At 43.2% G+C, this 20,761-nt stretch overlaps 1 protein-coding gene across 1 annotated transcript in view; it reads right to left on the bottom strand.

Annotated features, from left to right (window-relative positions):
- Positions 1-1,587: 1,587 nt before the first annotated feature.
- Positions 1,588-20,761, bottom strand: part of OBSCN (obscurin, cytoskeletal calmodulin and titin-interacting RhoGEF) — a 318,398-nt gene continuing 299,224 nt past the window's right edge. Inside the window, 12 exon segments of the mRNA XM_074282618.1 lie at positions 1,588-2,868; positions 4,856-5,005; positions 5,248-5,323; positions 5,861-6,084; positions 6,967-7,206; positions 9,107-9,224; positions 10,816-10,983; positions 11,779-11,901; positions 13,195-13,362; positions 13,890-14,000; positions 15,283-15,363; positions 17,411-20,222. Of these exon segments, the coding sequence (XP_074138719.1) occupies positions 2,691-2,868; positions 4,856-5,005; positions 5,248-5,323; positions 5,861-6,084; positions 6,967-7,206; positions 9,107-9,224; positions 10,816-10,983; positions 11,779-11,901; positions 13,195-13,362; positions 13,890-14,000; positions 15,283-15,363; positions 17,411-20,222 (4,449 nt within the window). The 3' untranslated portion in view covers positions 1,588-2,690.

The raw sequence follows: 20,761 nt of genomic DNA, 5'->3' as shown, positions 1-20,761 counted from the left end.
CATTAAATAATTAGGTTCTTCTCTAAGTAGTTAAGGTCAAGGGGATTATCTCAGGTATTTCTGCTGCTAGAAGAGCAATTCTTCTGCTCTTCTTCCCGGAGCCTTAAGGATTAACAGACCCTTGGTGCTGAGTCTTGAATTACCCAGTTATTATTCTGAGAAGTCCTCCCTTTCCCTTTCACTCAAATAGGTTGTTCAGAGGGATGCAGAACCAGGATTGGTATGTCTGGGACAGTGGGGCATCTGATTTGGTTCATTTGCAATTGCAAGCATGGGGAATTATTGGTGAATTATTGGTGCAGGTGTTAAGTTCTTACTAAGTGCTAATGAGATGATAGGTTCTTACTAAGTGCTAAGTCAGTACTTAACAATTCCACCGTTAAGGGGAGTTTTACCCCTTCGAACTTCTGGGGAGGAGCTTGCATGTTTAAAAGGAGCAAGTTCATTGATTGAAGTATTTTTTCCCAGAAGCCCCTGTGGATAAAGGATAAAGGAGGGCGGCACTCGAGAGACAGGGAAGAGTCTCTACTCTAGGTCAGAGTTGGCGGCTCAAGAAGAGTCTGGCCGGGAGACTGAGTTGAGCCAGCAGATCTCCTCCCAGAGAGCAATTGGCAGTTTCTGGAGACAACAGGACTTTACACAGGGGATTGTTGGCATGTCAAGGGGTCTGACGATCACTGGCTGCAGCCTCCACTTCCAACTCAGGGAACCGTGGAAAGTAGGGAAACTCCAAAAACTCTAAATCACAGTGCTTGACACAGATATTATAGATATAGTTTTGATCACTTTCCACTTCCACAGATTTGAGGTAACTTCTTTTCTTTCTCTTGATTTTCCTTATCTATTAAATGAAGGGGATGGTCAAGATGATCTCTAAGGTTTCTTCCAGCTCTAAAACTCTAAATCCTTTGGCTAATGTCCCTTCCTACTTTCTTTTGCTCAGTTTCTAAAGTTGGAGTATAAGAAAAATTCACAAAATCAAATCACCTAAAACTGTGAGTGAATTATATATTGGGAAGTCTCCCAGAAAGTTTATTAAAATAAAGTCTGAGAACCCCAGTTTCATTTCTCAGAAATAAGATTACTAAACCTTTTTACAATAATGCTAATATCAGACCTTGCAAAATGCTGTTGTGACAATGATATTCTGTAAAGTCTTTGCGAAAGTACCTGGCAGGAAAAATTTCCTTATTCCCTGCAGACAAGGAGGAAAGGGGTGGGTTAAGGAAGTACCATGGTTTTTGATGACAAAAGCTGGCTGTCAATGTCTGTCTAGGACCTCCTGAGTTTTTTCCTTTAGACTCAGTGCTGGACCGCCTGCTTCTCGAGATTCTAAATAAAGGAACTTTCTGTCTGTACCTAGAGATGCCTCTGAGTAGTCAGTTTGAGTGAGGGTTGTCCAGCCCACACAATTGGGATCTTAAGAGAGTGGTCCTTGAGCCACTTATTCCTGTATTATTCCCTAAGTTATATTATGGCAGCCTTTTATTTGGCTATTTCTGTAATTAATGTTAGAAAAAGATAAGAATAGCAACAGTACACACACACAAAAAATTTGAGTTTGAAACCACAGATCTAAAGCCACAATTTACTACTTTGACAGAGTTTTTTATTTACCATACCAAAACATCTTGGAAGCTAGGAGAAACTTTAAGGGGAGAGCCTTAGGAAAACAAAGACATAAGACTTTTCTGTAGGAGTTAGTTGGGTCTCTCCCTCACCCCCCAGGGGAAGACCACTTAGCTCCCTCTTCTCCCCTCCCACTTTTCCTAGCTTGGTACCCTCAACCAAAGAGCCCGCAGGAAAGACTGGTAAGCCTCTGCAATGACTTTCTCCTTGGTACTTACACCTCTCTGGTGCATTTTTCATGGAACATTGAAAAAGTATAGTTATTTGGGTATGTGTCTTATTCATCTATTGTTTTTGTGAGCTTCGTGAGGCTCTTGGACTATATCTTACCTAAATTCTGTATCATCGTAGGGTCCAAGCAAGGGACTTCACACACAAAAAACAGTTAATAACATTTGTTGTATTGTAGTAAATTGGCAAGGTTCCAGGCTCCTCTGATTTTCTGGATGAAAATTGATGCTGAAGAACTGGTTGAACTTCTAAATGAAACTATAGATAATAAAAAGACTGACCATAAGGAGGCTCTAACCTGAAATAGGAAAGAGTCTGCCGATGGGCACAATATTGCTCTAGCATTGCTCTGGCTGCCTGCAGAGTCTCAAATTTTCCTGTAAGGCAACTGGGGCAGTGGTCTAGAAGACACAAAGAAATCTCCATTTCCACAAGCCAATTTGTCCTGAAATAAGTAGCATTTTTGGCTGAGTTCATCTCATCTCAATTCTTTTCTCAACTTTCATCTCAACTCAACTTTTTCTAATCCAACTTTTTCAAGGGACGTTTAACTAAGATGTGTGTCCTGGAGCTGCCTTGGCTGATTCGAAGTCGTGGCAGTTTGGACGGACCAATTTTGGGAACAGTTGGACAGAGGAACCAACCCAGAGCTCAGAGTCCTTGCCTGATGCACTGAGTCCCAGGAGCAGGAATGGGACAAAGTTCTGTGTAGATTTAGAGTTGTAGAGTCTAGTGAGTTTGTAACGGCAACCCCCAAATTAGACTATGCACTCAAAAAACATTCTCTGCTCTATCACACTCCAAGTCTCCACGTGTGCTACCTGGGACACTCAGTGGAGGATGGCGAGGTTGTGTTTCTTGTAGAGCAGGGCTCGCTTCTTCTCCCGCTCCTTCACAAAAGTCTTTAGCCGGTTGGTAGAAAAAGTCACTGACATTTGCTGGGTATGTTCCAAGCCCTCTTTGGTCAGCCAGGGACACTGAAGACAACTGGAAACACAGGGTCTTCCCCTGAAACATAAAAGGTCAGGGGTCAGAATCCGCATTTTGACATCCTCCTTGTTTTTCAAGTCCTTTTTTCTTCTTTGCAACAGAAGATTGAGAGCTTAAATATATGACTTTTGAGTTCTAGCCTCTTCAATTTACATATGAGGAAATAAAATCCCAGCGTAAAGTAGAACTTATACAAGGACCCATAGACAGTAAATAGCAGAATCAATTAATAAACAGTTATGAAGCACCTACTATGTGCCAGTTACTGTGCCAAACACTGGGGATACAGAAAGAAGCCAGACTGTCCATTTCCTGAAGGAGCCTGCAGTCGAACGAGTCAGGATTCACAACTTTGGCTCGTGGCACTAGCTTTCCTCGAGGAAAGGTTGCCCGAGGTCAGCTATCAGGGTGTTTGGGGTCTGGTCTCCAGTGGCAGCTGCCCATCACCTGGCATGGTCTTATTCCTACAGTGTAACGTATCTCAGTAACAAGTACGGTGCTTGGCACGTGATGGGCTTTTACTAACATACCTCTGGATGAACCTTTCCCACTGAAAGGGATTTCCCCATCCTCAGACTTCTCACAGCTCTTTGCCTGGATCTTTTCTTTGTTTCTGTTCTATTCTGCCCTGCATGATGATAGTTATTTTCCTATGTGTTATACCCTGGGTACTAGGGATTCTAGTGAGAGTCAGAGCTGTGCCATTTTTCATTTCTGTCTCCCTTTTGTTCATCATAGGACTTTATGTTTAGGAAGCATTTCTTTAATGTTTGTTGATAAATGGATAAGTATGTAATCTCCAAGTCCTAGTACAGGGTGGGTTTAATGATGATACGTTGATTCTTGCTACCTTCAGTTACTCAGATGGCTATTTCTGACCCTGTCCTTAGATTTAGAGATTCTGTGGTAACCAAAGGAGACCGAGAGACCGCAGCTCAAAAATGGTAGAATCTGCCTCCGGTGTGCATTGATTTATCGTACTTCATAGATTATTAGGACTGGAGGACTTCCTTCTTTGGAGAGAACTAGTCCAACCTCTCCATTTTGGAGGTGGGGAGGCTAAGTGAATGGGGCGGCTCGCCTCCAGAATCTCAAAGCAATGTGGTGGCAAGGCCTCCTTGCCAGTTGCCTTTTCCATAGTACTCTGATAGTTCTCTCAGACTAATCCCTTCCACACCAGTGGAAGTATTGGCCGAACTAGACTTCTCTCTGTTCCTTGCCAAGTCCTGAGCACTTTCCTGCCTCCATGCTCTCTCTCAGGCTGTCTACTTTTCCTGAAATCCTGCCTGCCTTGACTACTTTTTCTGTTCTCTTTCCTTATGCCTTGGACGGTCTGACTTGCTTTTATTTTCCATTAAGCATATAGATTATATTTGGTATATACAATGTATTTCCTTTCAATATGTACAATATATTCCTTTGAGTATATATATTTCCTTTAAGTATAAACAATATATTTCCTTTGAGTGTATATATGTCTTTCAGCATATACAACATATTTCCTTTTAGAATATGCAATATATTTTCTTCAGAATCTACAATAGGCCCATGGACAAGATTTCTGTTAAAGGAGACGTAATTTAGTAAAGATTTCCTGAATTCCTAACACCCAGCTCTCTAACACTATCTCTAACACCGGCTCGAATGCCGCCTCCTTTAGGAAGGCTTCCCTGATTTCCTTGGTCAGGTAGACCTCCCATACAATTTTGTTTGCACTTCTTTGATGAACTCCTCTTGTGATGGTTAATTATTATTATTTTTGCATGTGTTTGTGCTATCCTCTTACTATACTGTAGCTCAGGAAGGCAAGAACGGACATATCTAACCTGCACATCTCTTCCAAGGCTGGGCTAAGCATCCCTGTACCAGAAAGAATAAATTAATGTCTGCTTCTTAATTGAATTGACTTGTTTATCCGCAGGGAAGAGTTATGCTGTGGGGTAGGAGCTCTGTGATCTCCTCTGGGAGACATAAGCAGCTGAGTACGGGGGAGCGGGCCCCTTACCACGGGTTGGCACAGAGGGTGCTCTGGAGGAAGGATACCGCCCCTCCTGACAGGCCAGCGTAACATCGGTTAAGCTTAATCTTTCCTTTTCTCAGGCCCTTCTGCAGGTCGCAGGTCATCTCATTGCTGACAGGATACTCTGCGCTCAGCCTGGGCAGAAGAGAGAGGAAAGCAGCATCAGTTGCTTGTCTTTGGGGCAGAAGAGTCCTGATTCTAAGGAGCTCTGGTTCCTGGTTCACCAGAGACAAGCTGAGTGAGAAATGGGGGGGGGTTCTATGAAACCCTTTCCCCCCTTATCCCTGTTGTTAGTAGACTCAGACCCAGAACAGGTTGAATGTGGTTCTCTCCCATAATCCCCAAACACACACAACTTCTCTCCTCTCCCAACTCACATGATGAAAGCAGTAACACCGATGGCCCAAACGTCTGTCTGTGGGGTGGCTCCTTGCCCCTCCAAGAGCTCAGGAGCTAAAGGACAAACAGAAATTGGGCAGTGGAGTAACTAGAGAGTTATTAAAACTGTACTTGTACTATGCTAAATGACAGAGATAGAAAGATTAAAAAAAAACCTGGTTTTGCCTTCAAAAAGCTTTTTTTGGGAGGAGAAGGGAAAGAGATACAACACATAAACAGATGAACATATATGGAGTTATCTGGGGGGGACCAGGAAAGACTTTTCAGAAGACGTGGCATCTGAGCTGACACTTGATGAAGGGGATTGCAAGAAGCAGGGGGAGAAAGGACTTTGGGCATGAGGGACGGAACATTCAAAGGCGTGATGTCAAGTGTAGGGAACAGCAAGTAGGGCCAACTTAACTTGGCGATGGAGGGTATAAAGGGGAATAATGTGGGAATAAGCCTGAGGAGATAGCCTGGGAAAGGATTGTAAAAGACTTCAAATGCCATGTTGAGGAATTTGCATTTTCTCCTGCAGCAAGTTTAGGAGTTCTAAAGGAAAACTATTTTCAGTTTTATTCAACATCAGCCCTATCCCATATCATTTACCCATGGTTTCAATGTAGTCTTTGAACTTCTCCGTGGGAAGGACCTTGTCTCGTGTGTAGAACTGAGCATTGCCAAAGTCAAGGATCTTGAGTAAGTTGTACTCGGTGACAATCATGTTTTCTGACCTCAGGTCTAAATGCAGGATGTGGCTGGCATGGAGGAACTCCGTGGCACTGAGGATCTGCCACAGATAGTCCTTCACTTCCATCTCGGAATAGGTTGCCCTAGGATGATGGGCACAGTGAAACAATGTTAATTACTTCCATTTCGGTAGTTCATCATAGGACTTTAGGTATCAATAAGCTGCTAAGTATCCTTGGGAAATTCACCTAATTTCCTTTCTTCTGTAAAATGTGGGAATTGGGCTGGATAACCTCTAAAAGCCAGTTCATTCTAAATCCTATGGGTCTAGGATTGTGCAATTAACTCTAGCCTCACATGAGGACTTTCCTGGATGGAGCTGAATTTTGGGAGATGTGATCTAACCACTCTTTTGTCCAAATTGATTGGGGTCAACTTGGCTTACTGGAGAGAGCATCAGATATGGATGTGAAGAGGACAAGGTCTTAGATCAAGTCATGCTACTTACTGAGTGATCTCGAGCGAATCAATTTTCCTTTCAAGGCTTTAGTTTTTCCATCTATAAAGTGAGGGAGTGGGACTAGAACAAGGATTCTTAATTATTCTTGTATTATGGAACTCTTGGTAGTCTGGGAAAGTCTAATACTGCTGTGATTTATATGTATGTATCTATATTTACAACTAAAGGAAAGTTAAATTCCAGTCAAAGGTAAATGAAAATAAAAATTTTCAAAACATATATTTTAAAATTAAAAAAATTTCCCATCCCAGTTCACTGTTTCATAGTTCTACTCTCTTGCCTTAGTTCATGGATCCCAGGTAAAAATTCCCTGAATCAGATGGTCTTCTATCCAGCTCTGCCATTCCATAAATCTGTGGTAAGGAGCTAAATCTATTCTAACTAATTTAACTAAGTTTACTAAGTTGATTGTGTTCAAGAGAAGGATGCTTCCCAGTTCCTAGAGGCTTTTCTGGGCAAAGTTGGTAAAGGATGCAGGCCTCTAACTCGTTTATCTTAGGCTCACCTCTCAGCCAAGCTGTGAAGTAGCTCGGGCCCAGCACAGAACTCCAAGATGAGCACCAGGTGTCGGGGGCTGATATAGGCTCCAAAGAGTTGTGCAATATTGGGGTGGTGGATGGCCTTCAGGACCTCATACTCTCTGAGTGTGGCCAGTTTGTCTTCGGGACGATAGGGGATGATTTTTGCTGCCATGACTCGCCCACTGGACTTTTCTCTGCATTGCCGAACAACACTGAAGCGACCCCTGTAGGAACAAGAAACCTTCTGATGAGAGAGACCCTTCTATTCTCTTGCCCTCAACCTCTTAGCACACAATTTTTTTTTTTTGTTAATTGCTAATAGTGTTCCATTTTCAAAATACATGCAAAGATAGTTTTCAACATTCAACCTTGAAAAACTTATATTTTACATTTTTCTTTCTCCCTTGCCCTCCCCTAGATAGCAAGTAATCCAATATATGTTAAACATGTTCAATTCTTCCATACATATTTCTACGCTTATTATGCTTAGTTTATACATTTTGATGAAATCATAAAACACCATCTTCTATCTCTAAGTACATACTTTGATTTGATTTTATTCCAAAGCAGTAGATAACAATAAATTATAGGATTTCTCATAACTATTACTTATTCACTGCCCATCTTTCTTTGCATAAAGGGGCAGGAACCCTCAATTCAACTGAATTCAACAATCTGAACACATCTAAAACTCTTAACTTAGATGACCATGGCAGGTGTAAGGAAGGATACAAAGATGAATAGGACATTGTCCCTATTTTTATGACTTCCAAGATTTTTTTCTTCAGTATAAACTCCACAATGTAAGGCACTTAGATGGCTCAGTGCACAGAGTGCTGACCTAGAGTAAGGAAAACCTGAGTTTAAAGTTGGCTTCACACCCTCACTAGCTATGTGACCCTGGGCAAGCAACAGTTTACTGTTTGCTTAATGCATTTGAAGAGGAAATGGCAAACCGCTCCAGTATCTATGCCAGAAAACCCCATATTGGGTCACAAAGAGTTGGACATGGCCTAATGACTGAACAACAGCAATGACCTCTATGAAGCCCACAGTTATGTATGGAAGCCTATAGTTTATGGTATGTGCAATCCTGTTCTTAGCCTGGTCTTTCAAAATGTCCCATGCTTCTCTTCCATAATATTCAGTCTAATAGTCAGATGGGTTTACAGAGTCTTTAGCATAGCCACCACCAGCAAAGGAGCTCTTTTTGCTGATTCTAGAAAAGAGGAGTAGTTTTATGATGTCTAAGAAACAAAACATAAAACAGAAGATAAAAGGATCCTATTTCTCCTTGGATTTCAGTTTTTCCTTCTGTAAAATGAGAAGATTGGGGGGGGGGTCTCATGTATACATATATTGTATTTGACTTACACTTTAGCATATTTAACATGTATTGGTCAACCTGCCATCTGGGAGAGGGGGTGGGGGGAAGGAGGGGAAAAGTTGGAACAAAAGGTTTTGCAATTGTCAATGCTGAAAAATTACCCATGCATATATCTGGTAAATTAAAAGCTATATAATAATAAAAAAAGAAAAATAAGATTGGGGGGGTCTCTAAATTCTCTTTCAGCTGTGATAGCCAAATCCTACATCCTGAAGGACCAATCTAGGTCTGACATTCTATGTTTTGGGATCCCTTCTAATTCTGATTTTCTATGTCCTATCCTAAGATTCCTTCCAATTGTGACATTTCATGCCCTTTGATTTTCAGGTTCCATGCTGCTCTAATATTCTAGTTTCTATGTTCTAAAAATCCTTCTGGCTCTGATATTCTATATTCTAAGGTTCCTTCCAACTTTAACATTTTATGCTCTTTGTTTTAAGGTCAGCTCTAAAATGTCATCCTTTTGGGGTCTTTGCAGCTTTGACATACTATGATTCTAGGACAGATTTGATGGCTGATAAGAAGTAGAGGTGAGAGAAGGAGGAGGAAGTCAAAGATGACTCTGAGATTTCAAGTCTGGGTGACTGGATGGCGTGCCATTGACAGAAACAGGGAATTGCATAGAGAGCTGGAATTAGGAAGGACATATTACAATAGGAGAGCTGAAGTCTTGAGCTTTTCTTAAATTTAGCTGACTTAATAACTTGTTACCATTTCTCTGCTACTGCCCTCTTTACCTCCGTATTTCCATTTGAAAGGCATAGGTTTGCTGGCTTGAGAGAGGTTGAGTTTGAACGACTTTCCCAGTCTTGTCTTTGGTGGCTCCTGGGAACACATCTGGGATGAGGGCTGGTCCTGAGGGACAAAGGGAAGCACATTGGGCCAAGGCAGACAAAATTGGTGGCAAAACCCTAGTGCTGGTGTGCTCCAGACATTCACAGTCTGCAAAGGGAAGCATCCCATTTCAACGAAGTCCGTAGGCTGACGGGGTCCTGAATCCTCCCCTAAGAACATCTAGCCCTGTACTCTATCTTGTTCTCTCTATCTGCAATATCTAACCCAGCTCCAGTTCGTCCACAAAGCCTTCTCTGAGTTCTCTCCTATGAACTCCTACAGTACCTGCTGTCTCTCAATTCAGTTTAACAGGCATTTGCACAAAGCAGGTTATATACTTATGTATTATACTGAACATATAATGCCAAGTACATACGATCCTGAATTGTGTTTCCAAAGGTACCTGAGTCTTTGGACTCAGTTGGAAATATAAATTCTCTAAGGTCGGGGATGCTAGTGTCTCTATTTTCTCTCCTCCTGTCTGAAGCTATTAATAGTAAGTAGTCATTTAATGAGTAAATGAAGACTAATAAATTCACTAATACAATTTACTTACTAATAAATATTTTATAAATGAATGAATGGGAGTAAAAAGGAGGGCACTTTGAAGAGAGGGAGATACCTTCACTTTTTCTCTTGCACAGACAGAGTTGCTGACAGCAAAACTGTGTGGTCTAAAGTTCGAGGAGAGGTATGACTCACAATCCCATCAACACTCATACTCTGCTCTTTAAAGACAAAGCTTTCAGGGTAAGGAAATGAGTTTGTCCTTTAGGTTGACTCATCTCATCACGTAAGCATCTAGCTTTGAGCAATGCCCTTTCCACCGTGGAGCCCCAACTCTCATTTTGTTTTCTACCTCTCTGATACCCTTATGATGCTTTGTATCATCATTTATCATACATGTTCCTTATATCGCTGCCAGATTGTGAGCACTATGATAGATCATCTGAACTTTGTCTCTCCCCCAGCAACCCATACAAACAATATGTTTGTTGAACTGAATCAAGCATCTCTCTAAAGAAATACAAAATCAGATATTGTACTGAGATTGGCTGTCTTCCATGTTTATAATGCACTCCCTCCATGCTTCCTCCTCAGAGAATACTTCCCTTCTTTCAGAATGCAGTCCAAGCACCTTTTATATGAAGTCTTTCCTGATCTCCCTGACTCCCTCCCCAGCCACCTCGTATTTAATTATCTGTTTTCATTTTGTAATTAATCTGTATGTACTTCTATGGGTACACAGTTTCCTCTGATACACTACAATTTCCTTGAGAGTTGAGATAGTTTCATTTTTTGTTTTTCTATCCCTAGAACATAACTCAAAGAGTTAGGTGCTTAATTAAATCCTTGTTGGTTGAGTGTTTGATTTAGAAGCTAAATAATTATTATCCAGCATCTTCCTATTGTAATTACATTGATTATATAAAATGTTCAAAAAGTGAGTCAGACAGATGAAATTATTATAAAATCTCTTATGTAAATATGTGTCTAATATAGTTCTTCAAAAAGCACTATTCTAGGAGTCTTATAAAATGGTTCTTTCCTTTAAAAAGGCTGCAATTCTTTAATACAGCCTAATTCTGTGCTCCCTTTTGTCTCTGCTTACCCATCTGATGATCACCAATGTGGATTCGTTCTGAGGAACTGCTGTATGGTCCCATGCCTGCTTTGCTGACGCAGGCTGTTCGGAAGGAGTACATTCCTCCATGAGAGAGGTTGTTGGCATAGTAACAGCAGTCAAAGATGTCAGAAGCCAGTGTGATCCAGTCTCCTCCTGGGTGAATCATAAGAGAATGGTTTGGAGCTATTGGTGCAGTACGTGGGCTGCCCTTTTTGGTTACATATGACCTGCTCAGCAAGGAGGGGAGGGATGGGAGAGGGCATTTTGAGATTCAGTAGTTCATCTACTTTGAGATTTCCACCAGAGGAAGGCATCTGGAATTTTAATTCTACCTATAATCCTATTGTCATTCTTAGGAATGTGACAGTCCCTGGCCTAAGTCCTGGGCAACCCAAGGTCTGGATTCTGAGGATGACACTATGCTAGAGGCTAGGATTGAATTCCAGAGGTAAGAAACGGCTTTAAAATGTTAGGGGAAATATCTTGAAAGTTGTCTCTGGGCCCCAATGCCTTCCTTTAAGCTAGCAACGGACACATCATTCTTGTCATTTCATCTTATATTTTATACAGATAATGTTCTCTTATTTGGCCCCAACAAAACCCTGGAGTGTATGGAGGGAGAGGTGTTGGTATCTCCATTTTGTAGATGAAGATTCTGAGAGGTTAAATCAAGTAAGATAAAGAACCTCAGAGATGTCAAGTGACTTGTTCAAGATCACAGAGCTTTTAGCTGGGGTTAGGTCCCCTGATTTCTAGGGTGTGTTCCTCTCACTATGTTACTGCATTTCCTGTCCGGGCTTCCCTTTCCCATTCCCATGATTATCACAAAGCTGAGCCACATTGTTTCTGCACCATGAAGGCTTACCTCTTTGGTGTTTTCATTATAAGCTTAGATGTGTTTTTGTGGAGGGAGAGATGAGAATGAACCAAAACCCAATCTCACATTACCTTCTATCTTGCATTGTATGATGTAAGTCACTGGACTGTGAGATTCCACAGGCTTCCAGACCAAGAGAACTCCATTTTCATATATCTCTCCAATGTCCGGGCGTGGGGGAGAGGAAGGTATTTCTGTCACAGAGAGTCATATGAGAAGTTAGGTGTCCAGAGCCGTAACTAGGACTCTGTGACAAGGAATCTGTCCCAGGATGCTGACATGTAGTGTGGAGGCAGTAGAGGCTGGTGAAGGAGCATGAGACCAGGAAAACTGACTGCAAGAGTGCCATGGGATATGAGCACATCCACCACCCTCATACCTCATGGTCCTTCACGATCTCTATGTTGTGCACTGCTACCCTTGAGGGTTTCAGTTCTATCCACACCCAAAACTCCCACTTCCCTCTTCCTTGTTTCCTCTTGGGAATTAACTCCATAGCAGAGACTAGATTCTCTGGGAAATAAGCGACCTCCTCTCCTTATACAAGATACTGGGGTGGGATAGGCGAGCGTCTTCTTTCTCCCTCAGCTGAATTTCCCCTCAGCATCAGAATTCTTGGTTAGGGCACTGTAGGTGTGTTCTCTTTAGAATCCAGGGTCATCTCAAATACAAATCAATTTGTCATTCCCTCCCCATCCTATGGTTCCCACGATGCTAACTAGGGCAAATGAGAATACTTTGGAGGATTCTAAGAGGGAAAATTCTGATAAGGCAGAAAGAGTCTCAAATAAGAGGTAGAATGATGCCCTCCCTGGCCAGTAGGTCTGTTCAGGAAGAAGAAGTGGCAACCATTCAAAGGTTCCTAGAATCATTTCACAGGAGAATGTCTTAGAGTTAGAGGCTTTAAGCTTGTGGGGTGCAGACCACTGAGATACAAAGGGGCTAAAATCTCTATATACCTCAACTATTATCATTTTTCACATTAGTTCTTACAAAATGTATAATGTGACTTATAATAAATATCTTCTGCACTTGGAATAAGTAATGTATCTCACATACAGATGAATCACTACTTTTTAAAAGCATGTAGATGATACTGCTATTTCACTCACTGCCTTTGTGATTTCCTAGGCCATAACTCTAGTCTTTGGCTGTTCCTTCTCCTTCTCTGCCCTCCCTCCTAACAAGTTATTGTTTCATACACTAGAATTTAAACTTCTTGAGGGCAGGAATTGTTTCGTTTTTGTACCTGGATCCCCAGGACTTAGCTTAGTGCTTGGCACATTGTAAGGGGTTAGTTATTCAATGCTTTTCATTCATTCATTTAAATTTCCTTCACTAATTTAAACATGTTCCTGAAATCATCATGTATTTTCTCACCCAGCAGACCCCAGTAGTACAATTATTTTTCACATAAGGAGTTCTCCATGAAAAGTTTGGAAGCCAAGAGAGGCAGAATGGGTAGAGGAAAGAGAGTTAACACTGACCTGCTTTTCTAATGACTCCAATTGTGGATGCCATCCCCAGGGCATTGCTCACGGTGCACTTGTAAACTCCGAGGTCTTCTTCAGTTACTACCAGTATGGTCAGAAGCTGGAAGTTTTTGAGTGTTGAGGAGATGAGGAGCCTGCCACTGGTCTGAATGGGGACCCCGTCTACAGAAGAAATAGAACCAAAGAGTTAAGTTTGGGAAGTGGATCTGAGGGGGTTCCAAAAAGTGGATGACAAAGATGTGTAATAAGTTCTTTGGGATCCTGCGGTGTCTTCTGCTCCTGAGTTAAAAGATGCTAATCTTATATCTCATTGACCAAATTATGTTCATGTGAAGTTTCATGGTAGAGTCTACTGGTTGGCTCTTCAATCTGGCATGTGGGAATGGATCATGGCAGAGTGGAAAGAACACTGGACTGGGAGCCAGGAGACATGGGTTCCTTCATGAACTAGCTGTGTGATCTTGGGCACCTCAAATAACCTTCCTGAGCCTCAGTTTTCTTATCTGTAAGATGAAGAGGTAGGACCAAATGGTCTCTAACTGCTTCCAGTTCTGGCAGTCTCTATTCCATGGTGCCTTCCAGCTCTGACATGCAGTGTTTTTAAACTCTACTTTCTCTTGGTTCTGTAGGGATCAGACTGTGTGTTGAAGCATGAATCCCATCTCCCAAGGCTTAGGGTAGAACTATACCTTTGAACCATTCCGCCTGTGGAGCTGGATGAGCAGAAACTTGGCAGGAAAGCGTAACAGACTGGCCCATGATGACAGCCTCATCTGTGAGCTCCTTTACAAATAAAGGTGCTAAGGAGAGACCGACAGAGACACAGATTATTTCAGGGATATGGACCAGTGGACAAAGGCCTTCAAAGACAAGACTGGCTGAAGTGATCATAAGTTTGAAATGGGGATTACCATACAATAGAATACAAAAAATTATTAAATGTTTACTATCTGCAAAATTCAGTGCTGGGCACCAAAAGGGATAAAAAAATTGGATAAAGCACTATACCTGCTCTCCTAGAATTCACAGTCTGATAGAGACATAATACACCAACACAGATAAACAATATTATATAGTAAAATCCATTAGAGAGGGACAAACAAAGTGAGTTGCAATGTCCCATGAGGAACATGGGAGTAATGGCAAATTAAGTTGGATAGTTAGGCTAAGATTAGACCCTGGAGGGTCCTAAGTACTCAAAAATACTCCCTTTCATTCAGCAATTATCTGACCATACAAAAGTCATCTTTTCCCTCTGAGCACTGATTACTCATGCTATTCTTTTAACTTGAGTGCGTTCCTCCCTTTTTTTTTCTTTTTTTTCCCCCCCAAATCTCCCCACTCCCATTCTTTAAATTTCAGTTCAACAAAATCTTTCTTGATTACTCCTGCCTTTGCTGATCTCTTCAGAGATGCATACAGAAGACATGTTTTTGTATTATTGGTTAAACTTCCATTTGCTAACTTTCTTCTCTCTCTCCAGCTGGACTGTGATTTCCTCAAAGGTAGAAATGAGATCTTTATGGATTGACTGACAAGGTCCCCTTCTTCTATTTATCCTACAGATGTCTAGGAAATAACTCAGAGGTTCACATACAGAGAAAACAGATTATCCTCTTTGCTGGGCTACTCCATGAGGCTGATACCTGCTATGAGGTTATTCAGGACTCTTCTTGGTTAAGATAGCTCTGAGAAAGGGGACAAAGGGGCTGGAATTCACACTGGGGAGTCAGATGATGTCCAGAAGTTGTTCCAGAACAGACATTTTTCAAAGATCTAATTACTCTGGATGGTGCTTATCCCCTTGGATTACCATGAGACATTTAAGCAATTTGCATGGGAGGAGTACAAAAGCAGATCTTAACTTCGTCATTTGCTAGATATATGACCTCAATTTCCTAATCTATAAAAAAGGAAACACATCTCATAGAGCTGCGAGAATGGTACTTTGTAAACTTTGAAATATCATGGTAATGTCCATTATTATTATCTTTGAAGCCATTCCATAGTAAATGCTCCATGTAGACTTGACTGAATGAAAAAAAAAATAGGATAGGGAGGGAGATTGGCCCAAACACATACCTCTATCTTTATTTTTTATTCCAGAGAGTCTGAATGATGACAATCCTGATTTCTTCTTAAAAGCCTCTTCGTCCTCCAGACCTGCCAGAGAAAATCGTAAATTGCTTAGACTAGTGGGCTAAAATTAACATAGACTCTTCTCTTCCCACTTCCTTTCCTTTGTCTTTGTTCTCAGTACCTAGTATATTTTCCCTTGCTTCTTTATCTTTGTTGAATTATTCCCAGACTTTAAAACCCAACTCTAGAATCCTTCTTCCAAGAAAGTTTCTCTGAGTCCCCTTGTTTGGAAGGACCTTATCCAGGACCTCACTTTTTTCTCTTTTGGGGAACTATATGCATTTAAAATGCAGCATTGTACAGAATGGCTATGTGTTGTATGTTAAGTCTCTACTCGATTGTGAGTATTTGAGTTCAGGGAACCATTGCCTCTTCTAGAACTTCAATACAGGGCTCAATGTCTTTATAAATATATCTCTTGGATTGAATTGGATTGCATGGTGGCCATATTATCCATTTGTGCCACTGCTCTACATACACACTGCTCTTGTTTCTAAGACATGTTATTCATATGGACAAATGGCTTAATAGTATACTTGGGGTAGGGAAGGGGGAGGGGAGGCTGAATAAGACCCAAGGAACACTGGGTACTTGGTTTGAGAGCCCTGAAGAAAACCTAGCCTTATTACATAGAAATTATATGACTTCAAGCAAGTCACTTTCCTTCTCTGGGCCTCAGTTTTCCTCATCTGAAAAATGGAAAAGTTACAATGGATGATCTTCAAGATCCCTGTAAGTTCTGAATCCTATGACTTTATTTATTTATATATGTTTGCAAAGTTTTAAAATTATGTCCTCTGACCCAGAAGTCTGAGCTCCATCTGCCCCAAAACTGTGCCCTATAATTTAGATCTGGTTACATTCCAAATAAATACATCTGATGAAAAGACAAGGTCTGGAGAGGATCTCAGGAGGCCCCCTTGCTTATCCCTTTATCTCTGAGCAGGAATAAATTTAAATGTTTCTAGAGAGAGAGTTTCCTGTATTCCAGAGGAGAAGTGACCTCAAAGACCCCTTGGTTATGGTGCTTTATGGAAATGAGTCCTATTTTCTGTCTTTATGTATGCTCTGCTGGAGTATCACTGTAGCTTGAAGATGACTCTGGACTCTTGGACTGTTGGCAGAGACCAAGGTCTAGCGGGTCTCAGCATTTTGTAAAGGCTTTAGACACCGGCCAGGTGATGGATTGTGGATCTGTCTTGTGAGGAGCAATCCAGCTAAGTGTGAGCGCTTGGCTCATCACTAGGATAAGGAGCTGGGGGTGGTATTCTTCTAATCAAACTCCTTTATTTTCTAGATGAGAAAATTAACGCCCTGAGATCAGATACATTGCAAGTGGCAAAGCCAGGCAACTAACCTGACCCCAAATCCAGACCTTGCCCCACAGAGGACATGGAGCCCATCACCTATCACAAGGTGAGTGTTGAGGAGGGGCTGGGGGCATTTCATCATGAATATGTGTTTGTTAGCAAGAAGGTATAGAATCTGTTGTGGCTCTACCCCCATGGGATAATGTTACCCGATTTTACCAGCACTGGTACCTTCTACCTCAATCTAAGTTCCTTAAGAGCACTCACAAGACTATTAAAGCAGGAGATAAAAGAAGAGATACATTCCAATGTGATTTGTCTGGTTTCTGACAAATCTTGACCCGAAGTAGGGTCATGATATTTGTACTACCAACTTCATAGGGTTGGCTTGAGGGAAATTATTTGGAAAGTTGTGTAGTTAGGATCTAGGATGTGAACTATTTCTTCAGAGGTCTCCATGCTCTTCAATATCCTTGCTGAGTCTGAAGCCTAAGGCATTAGATCCTGATAAAAAATGACTTTTGTATGGGATTATTAAGTTGGCTCATTAACAACATTATAAGGTACTCCAGTCTCCCCTCCTCCCAATCACTCTACTTCTGCTGGTAGTGCCCTCAAAATCTTTTTTTTTCCTTTTTTTTCATTTTCCTTCTCTTCTCTTGGCTTTCTAGCTCTAACCATGCAATTTCTATTCCTAAAAGAACTTGTACTCCCATCCCACAATAACCAAGTGATTGTCACAGATAAAAGGAAGCTTTTACCTTCTCGTCTTTCTTGCTCAAATGCTGGCTTGCCTTTCAGAATTCTTGAAATATGGGCTACTGAGGCCTTCACTTTCTTCTTCAGACTGTGTTCTACTGGGTTGTCCAGAGGCTGGTATTTCCCAGAGAAATTGAAGAATCCAGATTTGGTTGGGGAGGATTTCCTCTTCTTCCTACTAGTGTCTAGAAGGCCCTTGGTGTCCTTACTCATGAGTTCCATTGGGTCCAGGTCTTCCATTATCTCTAGACTTCTCTGTTGCCCAGTAGCTCTAATGGGAAAGAGTCCAAATTCTTCTTGCTTGTGCCATGTTTCTTCTAAGCCCATCCTCTCTGTGCTCTCCACTTCCGGTTGGGCTGGGGCTTCTTTTTCAACTGCTTTGGGGACCTTCCTGAAAATCATAAACTCAAAGGGAAGGTATTTGATATCATACAAATCAGACAAGTTTAGATAGGCTGGTTCCACTTCAGAGATGTCTAGAGACACCCTGTCTCCCATGGATGAGTCTTCAGAAAGGTCTTTGATTTGGACCAAGGAGACTTGGGAGCTTTTGCCAAATTCCTCCCATGAGAGGAATTCCCCAGACCCCTTTCCAGTTTCTTTTCCTGTCTCCTCCTTCTCAATCTTTTTCTCAGCACCCTGGCCAGTTCCCACAATCTCAGGGAGGGATGCAGACTTTGTCTCAGATTGAGTGCTCTCCAGCATCACTTCCTCAGGCTCTTCAGATGATATTGACTCAGTCCAGGTTCTGATGGTCCACAGGGGCCTTTGGCCCAGCACATTTCCCTCTCCACCAAAAGCAAAACTGCCATAACCCCCAATTCCTACATAGCCCCCACGCTCTCCGTAGGAAAACTTCCTGGGTGTAGCCTGTGCTTTTGGGCCCTGCTGGTCAGACACTGTATCAGCAAGGACCGTCATCTCCTTGGACAAATCTACCATTTTTTCTACAACAGCCTCTAAGGACACTGACTCCGTGGCACTATAGAAATATTCGCTCTTGGAAGTCAAACCTGCAGTAGCCTCTGATGGGGAAGTGCTCCCTGGAATAGCAGATGCTGCATAGCCCCGGAGTTGACTCACTGAACCTGTGGATGGGCTGGTTTGGGTTTGGAAGGCTGGTGGCCTGGGGGAGTCTGCTGGCTGAGGCTGACCTGGGAGGAGGGAGCTGTGTGTGTTCAGTAGCCCTTCCCCGTGGGTACCAAGTAAGGCTGAACTGGGAGTGCCCTGTTTTTGTAGGAGGGTTGTATCCCATGCAGCACTGCCCTCTGAAAGAGCAGACCCAGGCTCATGGTAAAGGAAAGGATTAGAGCTCTTTAGGGGGTCTCCAGGGATTCCAATGAGCTGGCTGCCCTCCTGTAGGACAGTCCCTGGTTCGCTATACAGGAATGGGTTGGATTGCTTTAGGGATCCAAACTTGTGCCCAGCCTCATCACTGGTGGAAGCAGAGGATCCAGAGCCTGTGGTTGGGAAACTTCTGAGCCCCAGGTCACTGGAGAGGAATGGGTTCAGAGTCTCATCTGTGGGTCTGCCTTCAGTGGCTGCTCCTGGGCTTACTTGTAAGTTAGGGATCCCCAATGGATGGTTACCACCCTGGAGAGTGGCTGTGGAATCACTGAACAGAAAGGGGTTTGAACTCTTTAAGGAACCCTCCTTTAATCCATCCTCCCAAGGTGAACTCAAAGCCATCTGGGAATGTGGGACAGATGAGGGAGGGCACTGACCTTCCTGGCAAGTGCTTGCTCCTTTGGAACCTGAACTTTTGGGCAGAGGGGGCCTAGCCTTTAGGACTTCTTCTTTCTGGCTCGATGAGGTAGGCAATGAAGCAGCCTGTGATGGGGAGACTGCTCCTGCCATGATTTCTTGCTTTTTGATTGGTGCTCGGGGGATCTTAGGGCTTTCTGAGTGGCTGATCTTTGGGGATCCTCCAGCAGGAGAGTGGGCCCCACTAGTATCACCAGAGGCTAGCTCTTTGCTTTGCTCATTCCCCTCACTTAGCTCTGGGAAGGGGCTGCTGGTTCTTAGCCTATAGTCATCAAAAGAATGGCTTCGGTTGGAGATGCGGGAGGTGGAGCCGGGTAACCGGAGAGCCGTCTCAAAAGATGGTGATTTGGTCAGTGGGCCCACCTGGGACTCCCGGGCTTCCTCCTGCTCCATTTCATAATGTTCTAGGAGTGGCTCCCGCAGGCCCCGAAGGGCTCCCTTGGAGTACCAGCCCTTGAGAAGGTTCCGCCGGGCCCGCTCCAAGTGCTTCCTGTAGTCATGGACGGGAGATGTATCCTCGGCGGCCTCACAGGCCTGCCAGGAGAATGTACTCTTGATAACACTTTGCCGGGGCACACAGGTGGCTCCCTTGGCTGCTGCCCTGTCCCCTTCTGGGGATGAAGCTTCCCCTACGGCCTCACTTCCCCCTTCCTTGGAGGTCCCACTGTCAGCAGAGGCTGACTTCAGTAACACAGGCTGCCCCCAGAACCTCTGGGGAGCTCGAGGAGACAGCCTGCCACTCTGTTGGTCAGCGCTTCCTGGGGTCCCTGTGGCCCCTGTAGGGAGTTCGCCCTCCTCAGGGAGGCTGGCAGAGCTTCGGAGAAGACTCTTGGGGGGCAAGACAGGGGAATATGTTCCTGGAGAAGGAGGCAGGGATTTGGCCCGGGAGTAGGCTGCGATCTCATTGTCTGAGGAGGAGCTGCTGGTGGAGTAGCTTGCCTCTTTGATGAGGTGCCGGGAGATGCCAAGGGATGGGCTGTCCGAAGGGCCCTGCAGGAGCTCTGGGATCGACTGCATCACCAGGATGGATTTGTAGCACATCAGAGACCGCTGGGAGGAAAGGGAAGAATTCAGGCACTGTCAAGCAAAAGCAGAACTTGGAAACCCCTTTGAAACCCAAGGCTTTTGTTGAGTTTGGAAATATCAGGAAATCTGGTTCAATCTCTGCCACTACAAAGGGTGGGTGAGAAGGATGGGATGGCAAGAGTGAGGGGACGCTTGTGCTCACACTTTGAGTGAGACCTTCCCACCCCTGATGCAGATAGCTAGCCCAGGAAATGAGAGGATGACCTGTGTTTAAATCTCACTATGACCTGGGTGACTTTGGCAAATCACTGTAAAATGAGGTCTTGGACAGGATGGTCCATCACATGTTGCTTCATTACCCAACTCTTCAAAACAGAAGGCTCAGCCCTAAATTCTAGGCCCCCTTTGCCCATCAAGATCTCAGATTCACCCTTTTTGAAAGTAGGAGATGGCTTCTGAGATGCCCTGGGGCAAGCATCGACTTCGGCCTCTCTACCTGCTGCTAAGTCGTTTCGGTCATGTTTGACCCTTCGTGCCCCCATTTGGAGTTTTCTCAGCAGAGA

Source organism: Sminthopsis crassicaudata, chromosome 1 (assembly GCF_048593235.1).
Source record: "Sminthopsis crassicaudata isolate SCR6 chromosome 1, ASM4859323v1, whole genome shotgun sequence".
Classification (NCBI taxonomy): Eukaryota; Metazoa; Chordata; class Mammalia; order Dasyuromorphia; family Dasyuridae; genus Sminthopsis; species Sminthopsis crassicaudata.
Note: the sequence above shows the minus strand (reverse complement) of the source record. Positions and strands in the feature narration are given on the sequence as shown.